At 40.2% G+C, this 24,646-nt stretch overlaps 1 protein-coding gene across 1 annotated transcript in view; it reads right to left on the bottom strand.

The window, feature by feature from the left end:
* VAV3 (vav guanine nucleotide exchange factor 3) overlaps positions 1 to 24,646 on the bottom strand; it is a 1,144,177-nt gene that overhangs the window by 851,915 nt on the left and 267,616 nt on the right. The window contains exon 2 of the mRNA XM_069232407.1: positions 23,363 to 23,479. Within this exon, the coding sequence (XP_069088508.1) occupies positions 23,363 to 23,479 (117 nt within the window). The remainder of the gene's footprint in view (positions 1 to 23,362; positions 23,480 to 24,646) is intronic.

Raw genomic sequence — 24,646 nt, 5'->3', positions numbered from 1 at the left:
TAGAAAGCCACACACAAATGGAGCTGGGGTGTGATGTTTACATCAGGATGGCCTATCACCAGGTTGAGGGGCCTTCATGGGGTAGATGGGAGGGAGGAGCTGACACACCTGAATAGGGCTATGTTTCTCATCAAACAAAGAGCTGTATAACCCCCTGTAGAGTATCTGGAGTCAGGGAAGGAAGGGCAGGGACCTTGTGCCCTTCGAAGGCCTCTTGTAAGAACTCTCTCGCACTTCAAAGGCTCAACTGGGTATAAGTGCTGGACCCCAAGCCCCACCAAATCAATACACTTCTGCCAGGAAGTTGGACTGCTTTGGTGCCAGGAGGGTCTCCTACTCTGCTGAATTGCTTTGCTACTTCTTGACTGGGAGTTAGAGGGACTGGACGTATTTCTCTATATCCTCTAAAATAATAAGTGACTCCAAGGGCTTGCTGTCTTGCCTACTGTTCTCAGGGCCATCAAAGACTTCCTCCAACTCTGTTTCAGCTGCTGAACTCTGCCAACTGTAAGTCCTGTCCTGCCAAGAGGTGCCAATCAAGTCCAAGGCCTTGAAAAGGGACTCTGTAGCTGTTTTTCTGCAAGAATCAATACATTGATGCCGTTGTACAAATCAGAACCACCACATCATACCTCGATGTTAACTCATCGCCTCTGCTGCTGAGGTTGAGGACTTCGCTATGCTAACTGCGCATTGCGCCCTCGACGTTAACATAGCCGTCCATCTAAGGTACTTTTCAGCAGGCCCTGCGTCAGTCCCATAGTCGGCCTGCCCTCTATCATGGTTACACTGAACTTTGGATTTACCCCGGTCTAGCATGACCTCGAGCAACCTTTTTGAGCTACTGATTTCTTAGCACTCTATTGCAGTTTATTCTTTAGAAATGAATTATTATTTTTTGTTGTTATCTTGTTTTACACATTAAAATATTCTTTATTTTTCTAATTTGTTCTGGAGTCCTTTTATGATGTTCCCACTGTGTTACTGTAATTTAAGTGTTTCACAAATACTTTACACATGGTCTCTTAAGTTAACCCGGACTGCTCAGAGCCAAGCTACCACAGGGTGAAAACTGGCTAATTTAGGGTGGCTATCTAATTTACACTGACTAGTATTGTAGCCCTTCTTGGACAGGGTGCATACCTCTGCCAATTAAAGACCCAATTTCTAACAACACTAGTGAAAGTTTTTTTCATATTTTCTACAACATTCCGGTATTGTTACCCAAGAAAGTTATCTTAAAGGATGAAACTGTAACATAGAGGAAATAATTCAGATCCTAAAATTACAACTACCAATCTCTAAAGTTGGATATGGAAATTTCTAAATGTACAGAGTAATACTAACCATGAAAACACATTGGCTTTGTGATCCAAATTTATAGCCACCAATTTGGTGATATAATAAGTATTTGTCAAAGCCCTCTCGTCTATCATTTCTAGTTCATTTCTAGCCTGACAGGACTAAAAACTAGCATTTAAATTACTATGGCATGGTACCCTTAATCTATACCTGTTGAGATGCTTTCGTATGATGAAATCTGCTTCTCATTCATATTAATAACAAAAGTCCACTATAGAAAACATTTATAAATATGTTGCCATCAATAAACGTACCAATTAGTTAGAAAAAACAGCTGTGAACAGATTTTGCTTCTCAAAACAGGAACATAATTTCATTGTTGAATAGCAATGGGCCCAATTTCTTAAATAAAAATCTTGTTGACACGGAATTACATACAAGTGATATGCTTACTTTTTGCACAGGACATGCTTGGGCCTGTGTTGCGCTTAATTTTTGTACCTGTTGTATGATGATATTCTTTGATAGTGATTTGTATGAGTGTACTTTGGATTATTTCAAAGGTGCTTACTGAACAATACAGGAGACCCCAAATATTGATTTCTGCCGAATCAAGTCAAAACGATTGGTGTCCTTTGAGCATATGTCATACACATTCTTAAGAATCCTGGGTTGAACCTGTTTAGTGTATTACATAATACAAGGCACTAAAACTTGCATTGTGCAAATAGGGAGACCTAAGGAGGACCAGGAAGCATATCTTAATCGCAGGGAAGTTGTGGAGAGACACAGAGTTCTAGGTACTCATTCCAAAAATTAGGTTGAGTGGACCAGCCTGAGCGCCCACAGTGTAAATGTGATGACCAAAAACCATGCTCATTGAACACTGTGAACATGGCAGCTGAACCCAAGGTACAGTTGGAATGTGTGGGACGGGCCTGGAGCAAGAACTGGGCATAGCCTTTGGTATGAAGTTTGCTATGCATGGCCAAAGGCTGAGCACATCTGCTTATGTCATAGGCCAAGCCCTGCAATCAGACCACTGCACATGTCTAAAAGTGACACACCGAAGTATATAAAATGTGACAGACGGAATGCTTGAAATAATTTCAGCCACTGATAATCCTCCCTGAACTGGAACACAAGCAACCAAGGAACAGTTTTGCCTTACTTAGTGCTCATTTTCTAGTGGTTCTAGTGACACAGTGTGCAAGGACCCTCTTTAAGGCAACACACTAATGCATACAAAAGGTGATGGATGGAATGGTTGAATAAATCTCTGTCATTGGTAATCACTAGGTGCTGCATCCCTGTCTATCGCTATATTGCACACCATGCCACCTAATTTTGGAACCAATCTTATGAAAATCAGTCTTGACCCTGCTCCAATGAGAATGGTCTAGACAGAACTTCCAGGCTAGGCCCTCCGTGAACCGGAACACAAGCAACCCAGGACCGGTTTTGCCATAATTAGGGCTCACTAACCAGGTATAACTTGGTTCCAGTGACACAATGTGCATGGGCCCCACGTAACACCATCTTCAATCTCAATTAATTAATATTCCTAAAGTAATAACAACAATAGAAAACATACACATACTGATGTTCAATTCTATAATCAGTAAGACACAAAAAACTGTGGTATGTAAAGCATCTGCACAGAGGGACCTAAAGATGTCGGTGGAAAAGTAATAGTTCAAAACATATCAACACAACAGCAATGTCAAGTCCAACCAGATCACCAACTCGTCTTGTGAAAATATGAGAACGTCTGTGAGCTTGGGAGCCTAGTGACTTGAAGGAGACCAGCTCTGGGATGTGATGTCACCAAAATATCAGTTCTCCAACGCTGCTAAAAAGGATATGAAATAAAAATGGGGCAGGTTCTTGCAGGACATGTGTCATGTTAAAAGATAGAGAAGACGTTTCTATCCATTAACAAGATTCCTGAACAACTCAGTGCATTCTTCTTTGCGACGTGAGCTCTTCTTGCTGTATCAACAACAATTGCTGCTGCATGTTTCTAGACCAAGATTATTTAGTTACAATCGGCGCAGAATTATTTTTCAGTTATGAAAGTTTCGAAGGGGAATAAAGTTTAAAAAAAGAATATGATTAAAGTAAAAAAGTGATTAGAATGGAATCAATATATACAAAGAGATTAGAGAGGGGTTAAAGTCAGTGATTAAGATTTCTAATTCGAGTTTTTGACATATTTGTCATTCTGAACCCTATGGTCTGGCCAGTGTGTTGGAGAAGTGCAGCTGGCTGTCAGGAATTTTGTTGAGATTTCTTTAAAATCTGATTAGAGTGGGCCATTTAGTGTATCATCCACCTTTCAGAAACTGCCTTCATTGGAATGCAACGTATACCTGCCAAGGTTTCAGGTTGCTATGTGTGACATTTTTATAATTTCACTGTAATTATGAGTGGCTTTTCAACAACTATGAGTGACACTTTCTCGCACGCAAAATCAAGCGGTTGAGTTGAGGGAACCATAGAAATATCGAAATATATCGAAAATCCTACACCAGCGCCACCTTGTGGCCCTTGATAAACACTAATCAGAACTTACCTAGCAAAGTGAGAAGCTGGAAAAGGAAGGTTTTACCGCACTGAAAGACACTGTTATTTTGCGTGACAATTTCAGGCATTGCAGTAATGCAGGAAAATGACAGGATATGTATTAATCTAATGCGAGATGCGTGACACTTGGCAGGGCTGGCAAAGAGAGACTATTTTACAACTGAAAAATAAGCACAATCATCAGGCTTATTTCCAAATGTAATTGTTTTCTTTCTCGTAAGTTTTCTATACAGAAACAATAATGTATTGCTACTTTTTCAAACCAGTTGCACAACCTGCCTTTATACTGTAAGGCAGGTACATTTACCATTCTAAAGTTAACTATGTTACTTCTGCAGAGCCATCTCAACTGCATTGTTTATTCTTTTCCTCCTCTGTCATATGTGAATCCAAAAGTTTGCCAATGCATTAGTTATTAAGGGCCATATGTACGAGCACATTTTCCCATTGACACAGAATGGGAAAATCCCTTTGCTACATCTGGCCCTAAGTCTATTGTGCATTCCACTTACCCATAATCTCAGAAGCAAATAGACAGCTTTTGAAGGGGTAAGGGTAATACACAGGGTCAACTCTGATGCATGTGTTGTCAAATATGGCATTTATGGGTTTCAGGTGCATTGTTTCAAGTGTCTCTTTTTCATACGCAGCAGCAGAAGCAATAAAGGACATAATGTGTAGAGGTTTCAGCCGTGTCGCCTTTTTAGGTGTATTTATATACAGGAATTCATAAGTTCTCTAAGTACAAAATGCATAAAATATGAGTGTAGTGGGACACTCTCTCCCATCTCGAATAAAACAGGACACAATGATTACAAAATATGGATCCATATGGTTTTGTATGAGAGTAGATCAGCTCAAAGTATTCCAGGGTGACCTGTGGAAGCATTCAGATTGTGGAAACCTGTGAATGAAACCTCACGGAGGAGGTGTCTCTTGCTTTGAAATTAATAATTGTTAAATTTTTCAACAGTATCCCCATCACAGATTAATGAGAGGTGTTGTTTCCACAATCCTTGCCTCGGTGAGGCACAAACCAACCCTAAATTAACCCGTGCTCAACCTTCAGCTAACTTGACACACAGCAGTCCGGCTTAATTTAGAGGCAATATGTAAAGTACCTATACAACATTCCAAACAGTAATAAAGTGAAAAATACTGCACAAAAAGGACCCCACACCAGATTAGAAAAACAGAGCTATTTTCATTTATATAACAAGACCAAAACAATAAAAATCCAATCAGCAGATCCAGAGATATGCAATTTTCAAGATTGCAGTGAAAATTCCCCCAAAAAGCACAAAGCGCCAACTGTGGATATCTGGTCACACCAGACCAGGACAAAGTAACAAGTTCAGGCCAACCATGATGGAGCGTGGTCTGATTGAAGGGACCCAGTTAGACCCGCTGAAGAAAGTACCTTAAATACTGGTTTGCAAGCATTGCGGGGTTTTGCTTTGAAGATGTGTCATGCAGCTGAAGTGATATCTTGGTTCCAAGAAGTGGAAACAATACAGTGTAAGGGTCTACATCGTCATTGAGGATCCCGCCGACAACGGCTTGCGATGCAAGGTCTGGTGTCAAGGATGCGTTGCTCAGTTGGAGCAATACGTCGGTTCCGAGGACTTCGAGGCTGCAATGTTAAGTCCTGCATCATCATTGAGGCTGCAATGGACGGTGGATGTCAGGGCCTGCAACAAGGATGCATTGCCCAGCAGCAGTTCTGAAAGCCAGCAGCTGCAATGCGGGTTTTTCTGGCGGTGGGGATCCACATGCTGGCGGTGATGCATCAGTTCTGCTAGGGGCTGTACAGTAGAGGAGATGTGTCAGTTCTACCTGGTCCACAGAGGCTGTCAGACCACCTTAGGCCCACTGCCAGGGGTCAAGATCTGGGGTGGCACCAAATGGCAGGGTAGACTCATAGATGGCAAAGGACAGGTGCTGGGTTCAAGGTTGTTGGAGCCTTCTGTCCCTGAGGCTCTAGTCAGGAGGCCAGCCAACTAGCCTTTTGAGTCAGGTGGAGGCCTTGGGTTCAGTAGATGCAGGTCCAGTCCTTCTCAGCCAGGCAAGAGGGCAGCTGGTCAGTAAAGTAGGGTAGCAGTTCCTCAAGGCAGCAGCCCAACACAGTGGCAGTCCTTGTAGCAGCACAGCAGTCCTTCTTCCTGGCAGAGTATCCACAGGTTAAGATATGAACTAAAGAGTTGGTGGTCCAATATTTCTACCCGGTGCCCTTCCTCTGGAAAGGGGAAGAATCTTCTAGAACTTCCTTTGAAGTCCCCAGGCATCCTGCCTTCACTGTCCTGGTTCCAGTCTAACTACAGAGGGCATGCAGCCCTTTGTGTGGAAGGAGGACACAGCCTAATCAAGTGTAAGTAGGACTGTGCTCACCGCCACCCTCTCATCCTGCCAGTAATGGCCCATCCAGGCACACCTTTGTATTGTGTGTGGCTGCCTAGAAGGAATACACAAAGCCTAACTGTCAACTACACCCAGTCATGGGACCCAGTGACAGGCTACCGTCACCAAATGGTTAAGACAGTAAAACACCAACTTTCTAAAATTTTCATTTTGAAAACTGTAATTTAAAACCAACTTTAAGTTATGATTCCAAAGACACCAACCATGAACTGATTACCTGCTCCCATTTGGAAATTACCTACTTATTAAATATAATAATAAGGTAACTCCAATGTTATCCTAGTGGAGAGGCAGGCGTTGCGGTAGTGAAAATTGAATGTAAGAGTTTTTCACTGCCAGAACATGTAAAACTAAAAAGTACCTGTCACACTTTTTAAATACATTGCACCCCGCTCTCTGGGCTGTACAGGGCTTACCCTAGGGGTGACTTACATATATTAAAAAGCAAGGTCTGAGCCTGGCAAAAGGAGTATATGACCAACTCAACATTGCAGTTTAAAACTGCACACGCAGACTGCAATGACAGGCCTGAGGCAGGTTTGAAGGGACTACTTAAGTGGGTGGGGCAACCAGTGCTGCAGGCCCACTAGTAGCATTTAATTTACAGACCCTGGGCACAAGTAGTGCCATTTTACTAGGACCTACAAGTAATTGAAAAATGCCAATTAGACATAAGCCAATTCCACCATGTTTTAAGGAGAGAGCACAAGCACTTGAGCACTGGTTAGCAGCAGTGAAGTGTACTGAGTCCTAAAAGACAACCAAAACGGGTTCAGAAAACAGGAGAGTGAAGGCAAAAAAATTAGGGATGATCCTGCAGAAAGGGACAAGTCCATCAAATACTTTAGTATGCAAATATGCGCTTGCTTGGTGGCTGTTTTGTAATGAAGTTTAAAAGAAGAGACTCCATTACAAGATGGTCGCCAAGGATGTGAGTACATGCGTGGTTGCCATTTTGTAATGGATTGCCGTTTATTTTTATTTTTTTTATCCATTATAAGACAGACACTGTATATGCTGTGCATTTACAGTCACTTTTCGGAATGGTTTGTCTTTGCCAGTGCTTGTGAAGCTATTGAATAAGCATTGGCAAAGATAAAATTAGATGAAGCGGCTGCCAGATTGCAGGAGTAGCAGCAAGTGGAAGCGGGGTAAAATGGGCCACGTCCTGCACTGTGCGAGTGGGGGGTGAGACAAAAAGACAGTGGGGTGAGGTTGGCAGCCTTGTCTAACCTTCCACGAGATGCCATTTTAGAAAACAATCCGACAAGGAATCAGGAGAAAGTTGCAGTTGTGGATTTGGTCTGGTATTCATAATGCACAACCTAGCTAAGGAGCAGTGTAGCCATGTGCATCAACGGGGGTGGAGGGAGGGATGGTAGCGTAAACAAGTGAGGTTTACAAATTTACATTACTAATTGTTTAATCTACACCATTACATTATATATATTTATAATTTGAAGATCGTAACAATAAGTAATTTGCTGGAACACGAATAAAACAACTACAAAAAACAGGGTTCTCTGTTCGTAGGTCTGGATGTTTGCGACTATTCCAGATTCATATAACAATGCATTTAGTAAAACTATCTTTGTCCTGGTTGCTCAGCAAGAGTCTTATCAATCAAGCCCAGGTTGACCGTATGGCCGTGCCAGCATGAAATGTGTGTTTATTCTGCATCTAGACACCGCATACTGACCCTTGATTAATTCAGCTTCAGACATTAAGAAATCAATTTCTAATGATAAATTATCCTCCCTAGGTGACCTTCCTGGTTAAAGTTGTACCACAACGGAAATCAATGTCGAGAAGCAGTGAGTGCTTTTTTCTTGTGTTCTTTGCATTTGTACCCTTCACTTGAAAGGAGACACGTACCATTATCCTGCAATCAAAGAGAAGTAGGTAAATGCATACCGCAATTCCAGTTTATTTATCAATATACTGGGAGGAAAAAAAATACATTCGAAATTTACTCAAAAATGACAAAGATTAGTTAAAAAAAAGTTAAGCAAAGCAAACCCACAGAAAGCTTTAGTGAATCTGTGTGAATGTCTCACACAAAGCTAATCACAAACTGTGGCCTTAACCTAAAGTGATGCACAAAGTGTTAGAACGTAAAAACATAGTTGAATGGTGTGTACTGCATCATCAATATCTAGGAATCGTGGAGGTGGGGAGAGAAAACAAACTGGGCTCTGATACCCCTTTCACTTTCTGCTGCATCCACTTCTTCCTCTCCCCAGAGCCCCCCTCAGTAGCATGCTGCATGCCGTAAAGGGTGAAAAGAGGGGCACAGATTCAACCCGTTGTCATCATCAGGAGTCCAAAGGTTCTTGATGTCATTGCGGACATACCTGGCATTTTGGTGATTTCACATCCTTGTTTCAAAGAGTGGCTTTTCTTGTGTTGTTTTATTGGTAACCTATAAATAAGGATTTGTGAGTCCAGGGAACAGATTATTGAATTTTTCAAATATCCTACAACGTATGCGATGATTGTAGTATATTTATTTACGGTCAAACCGGTAGGATTTGCAGTGCATCAACCTATGCACTGTGAAGCAATACAGAGCCTCCATTTTGGGCCTCTTGCTCCTTGACTGTGGAGTACTCAGTGACCTATTCAAATGTAAGCGCGGCACTAGGTCTTCTATAGATATCCAAACCAGGACGATCATGTAAGAAAGAGTGCAATGTTCACTTGCCTTTTCAATATGTGTTGATAGACAAATAGGATTCCATCCTGTTTCAAAAATGCTGCTTCCTCCTGCACAAAAAGTCATCTTTGCCAAATTAATCAAAATGTAATCACTTAGCAATTGCAGAACGTTCTAGTGACATATATGACCTTATGAGCCCCCTGAAGTAGGATTTTGACTAGGATGAGGCACTAAATCTGTCCTTCTAGCCCTCGATGATAAGCTCTATCAAGTGAACGAGAACAGTGCCACTGCTGTCATACCTTGCGATCTGTTCCCAATATTTGACCCCATTGACCTATCTATTATGCCATGGCACCTGACAAAGATAATAAACTCTAGATGTGTTTCAGAATGGATTGCTTCCCCTTTCATACATCATTTCCAATAAATTAAGTCGTGTGCCCTGGAGTCCTACCTGTGTAAGCCTCTGTTCAGTGTCTATGTTAGCCCCCAGACCCTAATTAATTTCAAAGTAGAAGCTACAGTTCTTTAGGCATGCCAGTGCATAATATATTTTCCAGAGGTTTGCTGGAGCAAATACCACTCTCAAGACCTGCTATAGAGCCCTCTTTTGCTTGAAGCAGAATACATTTTTAAATGTAACAGTACTGCAGTAGCTAAGATATCAAGACTTCATGAGTTTATTGTTCTCCATCTTTCATGGCAGCCAGGAATGTAGACGTATTAGCAGACGATGAACTGATCAGACCTTACATTTTCTACTTTGAGCACTGAAGCAGGTTCCACAGACAATTTAGCCGCAGTATCCTTAGTTTTAGGCACCTGGAATCCCACTCCCAAAAGTTGTGCAGACTGAACTACTGTGCTTGCAGGATGGGGCAGCACACAGACACCAACCAAAGTCAGCATTTGCCCAATGATTTGCACCTGATTCACTGTTCAAGTCATTAGGTATAACTTATAAAGCAAATGCAGCTTTTGTTTGGGTTATCAATTCCCGTTATATTTTGGGACTGGACCACCGGTCCTCTAGTCTGAACTATGACAAAGGCCCTTGCTTTACAAAAACTCCTATTGTAACTCAGCCCCTTGCAGTCCAGGCAGTCCTCGGTGTACTTTTTTATTCCAGTTTTGCTAACTTCAAGATAACCATCTGTTGTTCCAGGCCTTCTGAAAACCTTTTTGAGGTATAACTGGCGTTTTTCAACAGAAAACCTACTAAAGTACAGTTCTCTTGCCAAAGCTTGATGGTAAAGTGAGGAATTGCTCAAGAACCTTAGGTAACAAAACCTGGGTGTTATGGTGAAAAGCTTTTACGCACGGATCAAGATATGATGCGTGACACGTTTTGTAAACCTGTATGGAAAGAAGCGTAATGAATTTGCTATACTGAGTTAGCTGTTGAGTTAATGGTCTCATTTGTTAAAGGATCTATTCTGTGAGAGTCTCTGTGGAAGAAAGCAATTTAAACATGGTCTACACTCAGATTTGTAGCATTAGGTTCATAATTCTGCTACATCCTGAAGACTACCGAACTGACTTCAAACTGTATATACTTAAAAAAAAATGCTTAGCCTTCCAAGCTAGTGAAGTTCCTGTTACTGTGGGTCTGGCCCAGCGCTTGGCAATGTCCTGCACTCAACAGCACACGGATATGTGCAGAGATTTATTAGGGGCTCTGGGAAGAGAAAGAAGTGGGACGGACATAGGCCAAACCTTGCTTCAATCCCCACGATGCAAGCGCTTTGGCAATTGGCTCTAATCATAAGCAAGGCACCGTCCTCAACAACTGCTGTGCACGGGCCAAGGCACTGCACACTTGTGTTTGTCCATGCGGGGCTTAGCGCAATGTCCAGAGGACAAGCTCAATGCTAAGCAACAGCTGTGCACAGTCGACAGCCATACCCAGTAGCTTCTCGTCTCTCTGGGACTGAGTCAGGGTCTGACTCTATGCGATGCACAGTGGATTATATCCACATGATCAATTAGTTCGAAACCCTGAAACCTAACAAGTTTTCTAACTTTCTCTACATTCTAATCAAAGGGACAGTCCCACATGCCAGAAAACCGTGTCACCCCATTTGACTTGTTGTGACCGCTTAACATTTGCTTAGAGCAATTAGAAGAAATTCACCTTGCAAGGTAGCTGTAAAGAATTTCAGTATCTTACCCTATATGAGGGGGCAAGAGCATGGTCAGTGACACTGAAATGCAGCCGCACTACTGTGGGTGTGTTTTTCAGCAGAAGTACTGCAAGAGAAAATAAGGGCATTGATCACGTACAGATTACCACCTCCCTCTAAGGCTACTTGCCCCTCCAGGGGACCAATGATACATTTTAAACTAAAGGTTCAGCGGAGCAAAGGTGTGTTGTGAAAAAGCGCATTCTCATCAATCGTAGCGTGCGCCTATAGTTTCACAGTTTGGGTATGATTATGGGAGATCTCTGTGCAAACTCATATGCTCCCTTCTTTACATTTCTGCAATTTAAAACTGCTGGAATTTAACGGGGGGGGGGGAAACATCCAGCATCTATCAGGACATGCAGTAAAAACCAAAATCCACATGCAATGTCCCAAATAGTAGGAATAGGTGATCATTTCAGTATCCGATAAATTTCAAACACCTTAGCAGAAGACACTCGTAATCAAGCCCTTTATTAGGTATCATTTTGAACTAAGCCCATTAGTGAATCAAACAGAATTACCAAGATATAATACAAGAGAACCTACAATCCCTGTATAAAAGCTCATCTTTATTATCTTTATTACAGTTGTGTTGTGAAGTCTATGGTCACCTGTCATAATGAAATGAGATAGTTGCTCAAATGTAGTAACAGATTAGAGTTGAGTTGCCACGTCATAATGCCAGCTGCAAGAGCCAGTAGCCGAGGTCACAAGGCATCATTACAATTGCATTTTAAACATTGCAACCGAGAACTACCTTTTCATTCGCCTGAACTGTTTTCCTAAATTGAACAGTGATCAGCAGAAATTAGATATTTATGCATAATGTTAGTGTTTTGTACACTACAAGTCATTACAGGAAAGATAGAATATCTATACATTCTGAGCGTTAGCAGTTTTTTATACTGACAAATTAAACTGCTTCATAATACCTTTTAGCAACAGGTTACTAACTGGTTTCTGGTGCCTGTGATTTCTCACTACAGATTCTGCTTTTATTCTTCATGTCTGCAACCATACTATCTCTTTTATATGAAACAGCATGACACCAAGTATTGAAGCAGTTTGTGGGATCATGTGCCACAAGGAATAAAATACCTTCTGCCATGATAAAAGTTCATTCTAAGCTACCTCAAAGTTCTAGGACATTATAAAGAAAATCTGCCTTCTGTCTTGTTTCTCTATATGATCATGGAATCCCCAGTGACTTGTAATATCCTCATCGTGTATGCTAGAAGGTACTTTATATCACATATATCCAGGAATTGGAGCCATAAAAAAAAACTTACAGATGTGGCCCAGCACTGCAGAGGGCTCTGCAAATATATAGTGCAGCCACGTTTTCCTTTATACATTTAGGACTGTACAAAGCACCTACAGGTGTTAGTGTATTACAGTTTGGTCATTTCAGGTGACCATTGCTGTGATGGTTTTGTCATCTGTTGCTCCAAAATATACTGTAAGCTTCAGAGATAAACTGTTTGTAAATGAAGCAGTAATCAAACAAGAAAATATATTATTTCCTAATGAGTTATTTATTTATCCTACTATTCATTCAGTCCACCTCTGCAAGTAAGACAAGTGTCAGTCCTAGCTCTTTCTCCTTGTGCAACACATACAATGAAAGCGTGGTTCAAACAGGGCAGACAGACATTAACTCGTCTGCCTTCTAATGATCAAATAACTGGCACAGAGATGAGATAATATTAGATCCAGGGTTGAATTACAAGGTTAGCCATAAAAATAGGACATAAGATGCAGATTAGGATGCTTTCTGCACCAAAACCTGCATTTCCTGGTAACTAATTAAACATTCTTATGGCACAGATATCATTGCTAGTTGTCACTGCAACGTAACACCGAGGACACAGGAACACAATGAGGGTTAGCGGAAGGGACAGCAGGGGCCAGGAAGTGGTAGGAAAGCAATGCAACATAATACCAAGGATACAGGAACACAACTGGGGCTAGCAGACAGGAAAGAAGAGGCTAGGAAATGGGAGGAAAGTGGAGGAGAACTGAAAGAAGAAAGGAGAGGCTTGGATCATGTCTCTAACACTGACCACCCATCTCTTTCACCCCAAAGGTCCCAATCCTCGTGTCACAGGGTTAATATGATACCAATACAGGGTATAACATGGCAGGGCTGAATGGGATATTCTCAAACATAATTCAATATACAAATACATGAAATACATTCAATCCCAATTAAATTAAATATAAGTTCATACCTAATTAAATATTTCATAAAAGAGATCAGACAACCGACGCCTAGTTAAAGTCACAAATCAGTGCTATTAGGAAGGACTGGATGACTTAGAGAGATTTGATTAAAAAAATCAGACTATAAATGGGTGAAAACATATCAGTAATTCGGAATATAAACAGGAATGCAAGAAATGGCTTTGGGTATGATGCCAGATTTATCGCAATTTTACGTTTCCCCCACAGTGAAAAAGAACTGACTCCGTCGCAAAAAACTATGGTAAATTTGGAGATACAAGATATGTCACAGTCCTCAGCTTGCCCAGAGAAAATAAGTTTACTTTGAAGAATCTCTATATAATCACAAAGATCACAGGAATGGTATATTTCCACTTTGTGGTAAACAAAGACGTCATTTAGGGATCGCAGCTGCAACCCATGGCTTGCCCCTTGCTGCAATTTTGCATTACTTTGGGAAACTATCCAATGCAAATCACTGTTTGCACTGGGTAGTAAATCCCATCCCAACACTTTGCATACGCAGTGCAAAGCGTTAGTAAAGCTGGGCCTTAAAGTCAGTAAGTATAAGTGAGACTAAGAGCAAATGCAAGTGAAAGAGATTTAATAAGAATGAGTGTAAGTGGGTGTAAGACAGCGTGAGTATGATGTTGGGGCCATGGGACGTGCCTTCCTGAAAAAAAATCTGGGTCAAGAGTGATATGATGTCACTTCCTGTGAGGTCATCAATGTCCAAGTGTATGTGATGTCACTTCTGCTACCCGTGGCACTTTGGTGAATTGACACCAATGGTGGAAAATAGCAAGGGCAGGGCAGTTGTTATCATCTGGTGTAACAGGTGTATGCTAAACCAAGACATTCTAACTGGTTGTCACTTAAGGGAAGGCAAAAGGACTGTGACAGATTCATTCAAACCAGATACTGAAATGCAATTACAGCCAACTATTTCGGGGGTGGTGAGACGTATTAATACTGCTGATCGGAATGATGGCAGTGTAAGCCCTGTGCTGAAAACTACATTAAGGAATGCCACTGAAAAACAAAAAAGACTGTGAAATAAGGTTTAAACATATTGTTGGTCAGCAATGAGCATGACATTAAAAATATGCATTGGCAAAACCAATGGATCTTACGTATGCAAGATTTATTTGGTTTGCTAATGTTTTTCTTAGTCATGTTACACAGCACACCGAAATTGTTTTTACAAAAAGTGCTATACTGTGGTTATTACTGTTAGTTATATATATATATATATATATATATATATATATATATATATATATATATACAGATATATATATATATATACACAATTAAAAACAAAGGTTACAGGGACGTTATAGTTAGGCTCACATTTTAAACATACAGAATCAGAGAAATCAGAGAAATCCACCAGTTATAGTTAGAGTTATCTCAAGTAACTATAACATGTGCTGTATGGTAACTATAACTTGCACCCCCACCATGAGCAGTTTTTTCATCAAACATGTACTACAGATATTACACTGATATTATCAATGATGTTATCAAAGATGTCATGAGTTCCGTAATTGTTAGGGTAATTAGCAGTGCATGGCAAGGGCACGAGTTATAGTTACCTTAGAGCAAGAGAGCAAGGGTTTGATGAATCTTCATAAAATCATTACTGAATTATCTAATGTAGTACTCCACATCTTATAACATGGTCATGAAATTTACACGCACATACAGGCACCATCATAGTCATCAACCTTCCCTTTATACATTACAGATTGCAAATAGCAAGGGCATCTGAAAAACAGACAAGATGGAAGGCTATAGGCGAAACATAAGCTCTCTTACTTATATGCTTTCCCTTGTCAACACTGTCTCTTTTTACAGTCATACCAGTCAAATCAAATACATTTTTATCAATCCATCAGTGCAGCACATCCTATGAGCAAACACTTTCAGATTGTTTATTCAAAGAAATTTGAATTCACCTTAAATGTGTTTTTTGAATTGTGCCATCAACTAACATTTCTGCATGGTTTTATGAAATACAAATTCAAGATACAAGGTTCTGTTACCTAGAATTTGTACACCACACAATGCAACATAAGACTGTCCAGAGTGGTTACAGGTGGACCAGTATGTTTTGTTGGAGAATGTGTTTGTAGATAGGTAAATCTTTATTGCATAATTTATAATAAAAATCATTTCATATCATATAAACCTCCTACCTCCCCTCTATAGCTAGTGTATTCAACATTTTCCACAGATAAAAGCATTACAATTCAGCAAATTGCATCAAAATGGTATTCTTTTTCCTTATTAAACTAGTACATGCTATATCATTATTTAATCAACAGTCTTAAAATGAATTCATAATCCTAGTTTCATAATCAATGAGAATTATCACCATTGAATCCATACAGTACCCCCAACATTAACCATATACATTCTGTTTGACGTATTGCAATGCATTAATAAACATTAAAATCACAAAAACTCTTTCTATTGAATACCTGGCTTTTTCAAGCGTATCGCCATTCATTTTATAAACGTAATCATACACACAGTTAGAGTTGTGACCCTTACTACAAAACAGAACTCAGTTGCATCTTTCAGTGTTCTCATATCTGCTTCCTTAAAAAGTGGTTTCAGGTACGTAGTTCTTAAATCCTATAGACAGGGACACAGGCACAGAATATGCTCAATTGTGCGAGTTGCAAAAGTGGCATTGAGTCCTACGTCCGTCAGTTTTGTTCCAACAATCTTCGAACTTCAACATACAGATATAAAGGAGCCTAAAAAGACTTAGGTTAAAATCAAGGTACAGCTGCCTTTTTATTGATAATGATCCACACGTATACTGGGAGTCCCTATACTTTGCTGCCATTGCTAGATGTGTTTTATATGCTTGTCATAGAGACTCTCGCAATGAGTAACAAGACTGCTGTATTTGGGCAGCAGCACCACCAGGAGCAGAGGACTGAGTCTGATTTGTGCAGTGCAGTCCCCTAAGGTCTGCGTGTAAGTGTTCTGAAGGAGGAATTTGCCTACTGCCGGTTGTGCTGGACCATCAGTATAGAGTAATGTTTGGTATTGCTCAAAAGGTAATCTATTTGTTGGTATTGGGTATTCAAGCTCATATTGAAGGAATTTATGAGTCTGTTTTAGGTGAAAAATATCATCTACATCAGTGGTAGTCAGAGACATGTGGATGAAATGCTTTAGTGTTTGGGATGCCAGCTTTTGTAACAGCCTCAACGGTTTGAATGGGGGTTACAACAATAGTGCGGTTCTCCTGGGCCAGGGGTCTCTCTTTTATGACAGCCATCTGAACAGCAGACAGAATCTTTTCTCTGTGAGCAAAGCATTATTCAGCTGTGGAGTGCAGGTGTGATTTGTATGCTATAGGTACGGTATCATCTTCATTGCATGTTACATAGGTGAATTTGATGGCACCAGCAATTGTTCTGATGAACAATTTTGTTTTGTTATCACTTGTGTGTAAGTCTTTTGCTTCTAGAATGTCCTGCTGCGATGCTCTTAGAATGAGTGTGTGTTTGACTGTCCAATATTTACTTGAAAGGTCAGGGTGTATTAAATGATACAATGGTTTTATAAGTTGTGCATAGTCTGAAATGTAATTTCTGCCAAAGTTGAAAAAGCCCAATAATGATTGTTGCTTTTTAATGGTATTTGGTGGTTGTAATTGTGTGCATATTTCTACAAAGTGGGACCCCAGCCGCTTTCCTTCATCAAACAACTCGTATACCAAAAAAAGGACACTGAGAAAGACAATTTTAGTTTTCTTGAAATGGAATTTATAGCCTATTTCGGCAAATCCTAGAATAATGCGGGATACCCATCTTAAATGTTCCACTAGATCGTCATCCATAAGGTAGATATAATCTATACCGGACAACACCTCAGGGTCAATCTTGTGTAGAATGGATGTTACACATGCAGAGAAGAGTCCAGGACTGTTCTTATACCCCTGAGGGAGCCTACAAAATATTCGTTGCAAGCCTAAAGTGCTAAATTCTGTTAAATCCCTGCTTTCAGATGCTATATTTTGGCAGAAAAACCCATTGGAGATATTCAGGTCGTTTTGTATTTTTTGCACATTAAATTGTTAATCAGTGATGTGCTGTGTGAATTGTGGATAGCAAATGTGCGTGTATGACTATTTTTAAGTTCCTGTAATCTAAGACTATTATATAATTATGGTCTGGCTTAGCTCCAGGAAACAAGGGGTTGTTCATTGGTCGGACTCAGGGCTCAATTACACACTCGTACTCAAGTTGTGTGAGGTGTTCTCTTACCAGGTGCTTTAGCCTAATTTGTAATGGGATATTGAGATTGAGGCTGTGGTTGTAATCTGATAGGCAGTATGTGGGAAGGAAGAGTCTCTGTCCCACCCCATATGACTACAATGCAGCACAGGGGCTTGTGTCAATACCCAATCTACCCTAGGAACGAGAGGAGAAAGAAAGCATAATAATTTCTTCCGCAAAATGAAGACTGTGGGCCAATTCTGGTGGCCAATCCATTTCTGCCAATAGAATATCATAGCACGGTATCAATTTTTCCCAGAATATTACTTTAATTGTGCACTCAATGTCTCCTTCAATTTGCAATTTCAATTTGTTAACTCTGTCGTGGGGAGACACGCATGTCTGCAGTTTCTATATAGTCATTAGTTGTTGTCGCATCCACAACCCCTTGAAGATTCTGGTGAACTATTGTGACCTCCGCTGCGCTGTCTAGCAGAGTCAGTGCCCACCTCCTGTTCTTCTTTAAAGCTCTCAACATGCGTGGCATTTTGAGCTGAAATAGCTGCCACCCTTTTATCTTTAAATTGTTTCTCTTCCTTTTTGAAGGAAGTTTCAGCCAAACATTGTGAATCTTTTCTTTGTTTCACAAACTAGTTTTGTTGTTAGGAACGCCCACCTCTCTCACTTCGTATATCCTGTGAGTCCTGAAAGGAACGAGATTGGTGTGTAGCAGTATATTGAAATCTATCCGGAGCTTTCAAACTATCTCTATTTTTTAGGTTGTATCATTTATCAGAAGAATCCGGACTCAGAGATTCTCCTGTCTGTTTTATATTATCTTTGTTTTGTTTTTGTTTATTCCAGGATTTTTTCGAACCCTCCGTTGTTTGCTTGGTAGAATCCTTATTGGATTTACCTTGTAATTGTGGTTTACTCTGTCTGGCTCCCAAGCTGTCCCGACCTATACTAGAATAGGTCTCCGCGATAATCTTTGGCAGCTCGCACTCCTGATCCTGTACAGGAATATCCCTGAGCCGCATGCGGACAGGGCTGCCCATTAATTGCATCCGAAAGTCTAGGGCCGGGGCAGCCCGGTATTCATCTTGAATTTGTTTCAACAATGCCAAAAGATTCACAAGTGTCGGTGTACCGTGTGAGGTATTGTAGAGTGCTGCAAATGCTGCACCCCATGTGGTGCAGTTGTCCACTGTGGGAACCATCCCAAATGGCAAGCATATTGTGAGAATTTTATGTTTTTCTTGCGGTCCCATATGGGGAAACACTGCTTCCAAAGCGCTTATTTTCTGTGCTAACCAAAATGGAATTTCTTCACATTTGGTGGGTACTTTACCCATGACTGAATGTACTGCTGCAGGATTGATTCCTGCGGTAACCAACCATATATGGAGTAGCCTTTGCTGTGGCAGTATTCAATGTTTGCATCACAAAATTATCAAGCGTCTTTAAACTGTACTAAATCATTATAAAGTTGGCACACTTCTGCTACCAGCATGGTGTTAGCATTAGGGTGTGGTGTATATGTGGCCAGCTGTGGCTATGTAGGGCATTCATTGTTTAAGGGACCTAGTCTAATGTTGTGTTCAATGTGTGGCAGTGCACCATCAAGCCAATTTCTGTTCTCCTAATAACATAAAGGTATTTCTAGATATGCATATGGTCTGTATTGTGCAGGTGTGTTAGCAATAATGTAGTGCTGAAATACATGTGTGTTCCAATCCACTGGAGGAAAGTTGACCCAAGAATAAAAAAAAATCAGTTCTATATGCTGCATTTGTCCCAACTACAAAAGTGACTGCTCCTCCCTCCCCTGCGATGCCTCAATTTATTAGATGATTTGTGAGAGGGAGCCTCATGGTTGCTGCAATTAAAACCTGTTGGGGTTCTACCATATTTCAATGCTATATAGTTCAGAGATAGGGACAACAACTGGGGATTTGATCCTTTCAAAGGATCAAGTTTGAACAACCTGCAGTCAAAACTGATACTGCCTATCTTGGCTGGGGAGGATAGCCCTAATACCATGGACATCTCCGTATAAGGTACTTAGGGTGTCTTTAGCATGATACTTGGGAGATCCGTAATTCAGTGCATAACCAAAGTTAGAGGCACCATGTCATGTAGACTCTTAAAATGAGTAACAAGACTGCTGGATTCAGGCAGCAGCACCACCGGATGCGGGGAACTCAGTCTGATCCTGTTCCATGTGACAACTGTTGGCTTAACACTTACGACCAGCTAGGAGCACCTCACCAGTACCCAAGAGTAAAATGTGATTTTAGCAGTCCTTAGCACATCATCTGGATTTCTCAGGGAAATCATGGTGGAACAGACCCTACCCCTTTCTCTCAGTCACATATGTCTCACACATACAAAGGCAAAACAGAAGCAGGACCAGGTTCAATAGGTTGTTTTGAATCAACTGCATTCTATGTAAAAAGGCATGTACTGAGATTGTGAGGATGATAAAACACAATAAAAGCAAAGCAGTGACAAGGAAATTGAAACATAGGAAAAGTCCCACTATACCATCACAACAATGATTCTAAAATCCCTTCCTGCACTTCTAAGGTTCTCTAAAAAAGCATGGCAGTGTAAGCCCCAATCTTCCTATCAGGACCCCTGGGAGAACCCCATCCCCTAGACTTGTGATTGTAGGTAAAGAAGAGGTCTGTTGGTCTACTGCAAAATCTCCCACATGGAGGGACAGACTTCGTCAGGTCTCATCAGAAACTTGCAAAGGCGATATGGAGTGTACAATGGCAACTGGTTGGAATTCCTCTATATCGCACAGGGGGCAGTGAAGTGTTTTATAATAAAACATCTGGTGTTCTGCGAAAACTGCCCTGACGTGACAACACATATATTTCTGTGTATAAGAGTTGGGGTCATGGTGAATGCTTTGTACTGGCAATAATTCGTAACCTATCATATACAACCTCGGAAAGAGCACAGGGTGAAAATGCTGTGCAGAGTAAAGAGTAACAGAAGTCTGTGGAAAAGGACAAGTGGATAAGATAATAAAAACAGCTCCACTAAAATAAGGCTTCTGCTAAAATAATAGAGGAAAGAATGCATGCCTCAGAGTGAAAGGGCACAAACTGCAGGCCTAGGCTAAAATAACGTGCTTGTATGGTAGCTAAAGTAACCTCTCACATTCCCTGTTGGAATATCTGGATAACTATCATGCTTGTACTCAGATTGTTTTCCATATCTATTCTAATCAGGCCTTTTAAGCTACACAAAGATGCATTCTCAGAATCACATATATAATTGACTAATTTAATATAATCCAAAGTGACTAGTTGCAATAATCCAATTCTAATCTTATCTCACCAGCAGTGTGCTAACACACAACTTAAAAATGTGCAGTAAAAGTTTCCTAAACATGAAATGTAATATCTCTATCTTCTGTTTCTTTAAATCTATAGCTCTATATAAATGAACCAGACAAATGTTTATATTTACAATCGTTTACATGGGACCCATTGCACCCCCACCCCATAAGTGTGCAAAATGAGCAATAGCTCTTACTGTTGTCATTACTCTTTTCTTAATCTGTTCTAAATGTGACAACCAGAACAACTTTAGATTAATGGTAACCCCTAAGTATGTGTATTCTATCACTTGCTCTATTACTTGCTCAACTTGCCACTTAAGTCCACCTTTTGGGTTTCCAAATAACATATTTGTTAAATTATACCTAGTAAAGAGGCCAATCTCTAAGCAAAAATCTCTTAGTCAGGTTAGCTGCCTCTGTAAACCATTCTGATCTTTGATATTAAAATCAAGTCAGGTAATGTCAAAACATGTCATGGATCACCATCATGTTTGTTGAGATTTGGAGTCAATTCCGAAACATAAAGTGCAAATAATAGGGATGCCAGAATGCACCCATGTTTAAGACCATTATAGGTTTTGCTTTTCATGATAATCTTGGACCCTGTAGTAATTTGACTTGTACACATGTATCCAAGTATCTAAAGTTCTCTTAATAAACATAAAAGAGGAACGTCTATATCCACTTCAGCAACTTTGCCCACAGCTTATGTCTTAAGGCTTTATCAAATGCAGTGCAAAAATCCACAAAACACATAAAAAGATAAGATTGATTTAAGGCACTGGACTAACTTGGTTAATACTACTAGATTATGAATGGTGGAACAATTCGATCTGAAACCAATTTGATTTATCAAGATAAGGCTCCTACTCTTTGCCCATGGAGACAAAAAAGTCAGAAGATGATTTGCAAATAATTTACCATTTGCATCTAACAATGCAATAGAGCAGTGACTACTCTGCTAAGACTTCGGTCCTTTTTTTTTTTTAGAAATTGTCTATAAGGAGGAGCCTTTCCAAGAGGGTAACACTTGGACATGATAATGCCAGAGCATTACTCCAATTTTTTGGATCTGTTTTGATTACCAGAATTCCATTTTGCCATGCATCTCGGAATTCTCTACTGTTCCTTATTAAAAGCTCTACTGATTTTGACAGACTAATGTACAACTCATAATTCATATTTAACAGGTCTACCATTGTTGGGTAAGGGTTAGCTCCGTGTATGCAGCTAAAACATAATTCCATTTACTACATGGGATATGATAATGTGCTCTATACTTATGCTGTTGTAGGCCTTGTAGGTGCCGATTTTTATTGCTGGCTGCAGGGATAACCAATTTTATGAGCATCTCTTCCTTTTTATTTGGGCGATTCTTTTCCTATCCGCATGCTTTAGTTTTCACAAACTCTTGAAGTGATTATTCTTTTTTGTTAATGTTCTTAGATTTTTCCTATACTGTCTTTTTTCACTACATATTATATCTGTTTATGGACTCTTTTATTTGTAAATGTGACTGCCGATGATACAGAGTTCCACATGTTTTCCCATAAGGTTTCCAAATCAGCCCATCAATTTCATTTAATATAGCTGACCATACTATTAGTCTCATTGTCTCAATTATTTTGTTATCTGCTCAGATCATGTTTAAATGTACCAATAGACCATTATTCCACTCTATTCTTTGTTTTATATTTTCACTACACTTGCCTTCCTGTTGAAAGCATACTAAATTCCATGTTTGAGTAAATGCTCTGTGGATCATGGTCACACTCTGGTCTTTTAATAATTTGAAACTCAGAGCATACATGAAAGTTAGGTACATGTATCCAAGTGTAATCAATGATTATTGTGTTTCATGCTGCCCTAAATGTGTATTCTGCTGGTTGATTGTTCCTTAGTCTACCATACAGCTGTTGATAACCTAGATTAAACATGGTGTTATAGATTTGTCTTCCTCTATGTGATGCACTAATTGTCCTGGCACTATATTTTCGAATATTAAAGAAATCATCCTGCTCATGAAACTCCTAATCGTGTGTGTTTGTAGTATGACCTATATGGAAAGAGTTGGGTGTTTCTAAGAATGTAGAAACGGTGGAATATTAAGTCTGGTCTTCTGTAGCAATGGCCTTTTACGGACTGACCAATAGTTTCAGTCACCCAAAAACAAATAAACTGTTATCACCATTCTCTGATCCTTCAACAGTATTCATCACCTGATTAATTTGGAAAATGTTTTCAATCTGAGATAATCAATTCCATATAACTCCACCAAGGTCCACTCTGCATGTTGCATTTCTTTGATTTGTTACTGTCTAGCAACTGCATAACAGTTAGCATTGAACAAACAAAAATATTTAGTAAATGTATTTTCCCTTACCTTTGCAAAGTCACGAACGTCAAACAAGTCAAATGCTTCAAAGAGTTCGCTCTTTTTCATTCCAAAAACCTCACTACAGGATGACAGGAATGTTCGTATGTTCTTCAAGCATAGAAACTGAAAGGAAAAAGAACCGTATTAATTTATGGGATTTATTGAGCTGCAGGACGGCAACATTTCACACATGTTTAAAAATAGTAGTTGATGGAACACATCATGTAGAAACCAATCGCCCGGCTAGCAAAACTTGCATTGACAAAGAGCGTCTAGGGTATGAAAGAGAACAACATTTCCTGCCATTTAAAAGAGTCTTTTATCAGGGCATCTGAGTTGGTGTTCATCTCAATCTGTAAAATAGTGTCCTACTTCAAGCTGCTTCCAAGAAGCCAAAATGGTGCCAAGGAAGAAAATGGCTTCCCTGGGATTACAGTGACCCCCAACCACTGCATTGCCCTCAGCCCCAGAAACATGGAGCTTCCTGACTTCTACAAACAGCCTCTTCTCTTGTGCCTGCTTCCCTCCTTGCTACTGATCATCAAATGGGCTCGCAGGTGAGGCTAGGAGAAGGGAAAAATATTTAACTTCAGTCAGCAGTCTTCCAGAGCGACAACACACTTGGTTCAACCCTCCTGGCTTCAAGTTATCTCAAGTTTGGAGGCAGACCGACTCCTCATATATCCATGAATACAATGCACCTATGCCAACTACGTCATGTCATCAATCCATGGATCTCAAGAACTAGTGCCCTATTTTTCCAATGCCATCATCTTGTCAGGTGATAAACTCAACTATAAGGCCTTTACATACCAACATGCCTCACTCAGAGGAACCAGTGTGTTCCAAGGATGGAAAGGAAACATGGGCTATTTGCACTGGACTCTGCAGTGACACTGCATAAGAGCTGTTGTTTGCTCTTTCGCCTATTTCCCAAGGTTCAAGAAAAATACAATCAGTGTATTGATACACTCTCTTTTTCAAGATTGTTTAAAGTGAAGTCTAAAGTTTCTTCTAGCCTAGATATGGCAGCATTATTTTCCCTATTCTTTATTTTGCAGATAAGATGCTGTGCCATGTCCAATGGCGCTTATTTGGCTTTGGAGTGTTTCTGAATCCACAGACTAGGGTATATTCATCCACACTCTAGGATGAGGAACCATACGCAAACTCCACTGGGAGGGTTTAGGTACAATGCATTTCTTCCACTCAATGGACCGCTCATCCTTAGTGGGAATTGAAACTAGGAATCTCTCTATTGCCACTGAGTTATGCCAGATGGCACAAAAT

The sequence above is a fragment of the Pleurodeles waltl genome, chromosome 4_2, assembly GCF_031143425.1.
Source record: "Pleurodeles waltl isolate 20211129_DDA chromosome 4_2, aPleWal1.hap1.20221129, whole genome shotgun sequence".
NCBI lineage: Eukaryota > Metazoa > Chordata > Amphibia > Caudata > Salamandridae > Pleurodeles > Pleurodeles waltl.
This window is presented reverse-complemented; position numbering and strand designations above follow the sequence as displayed.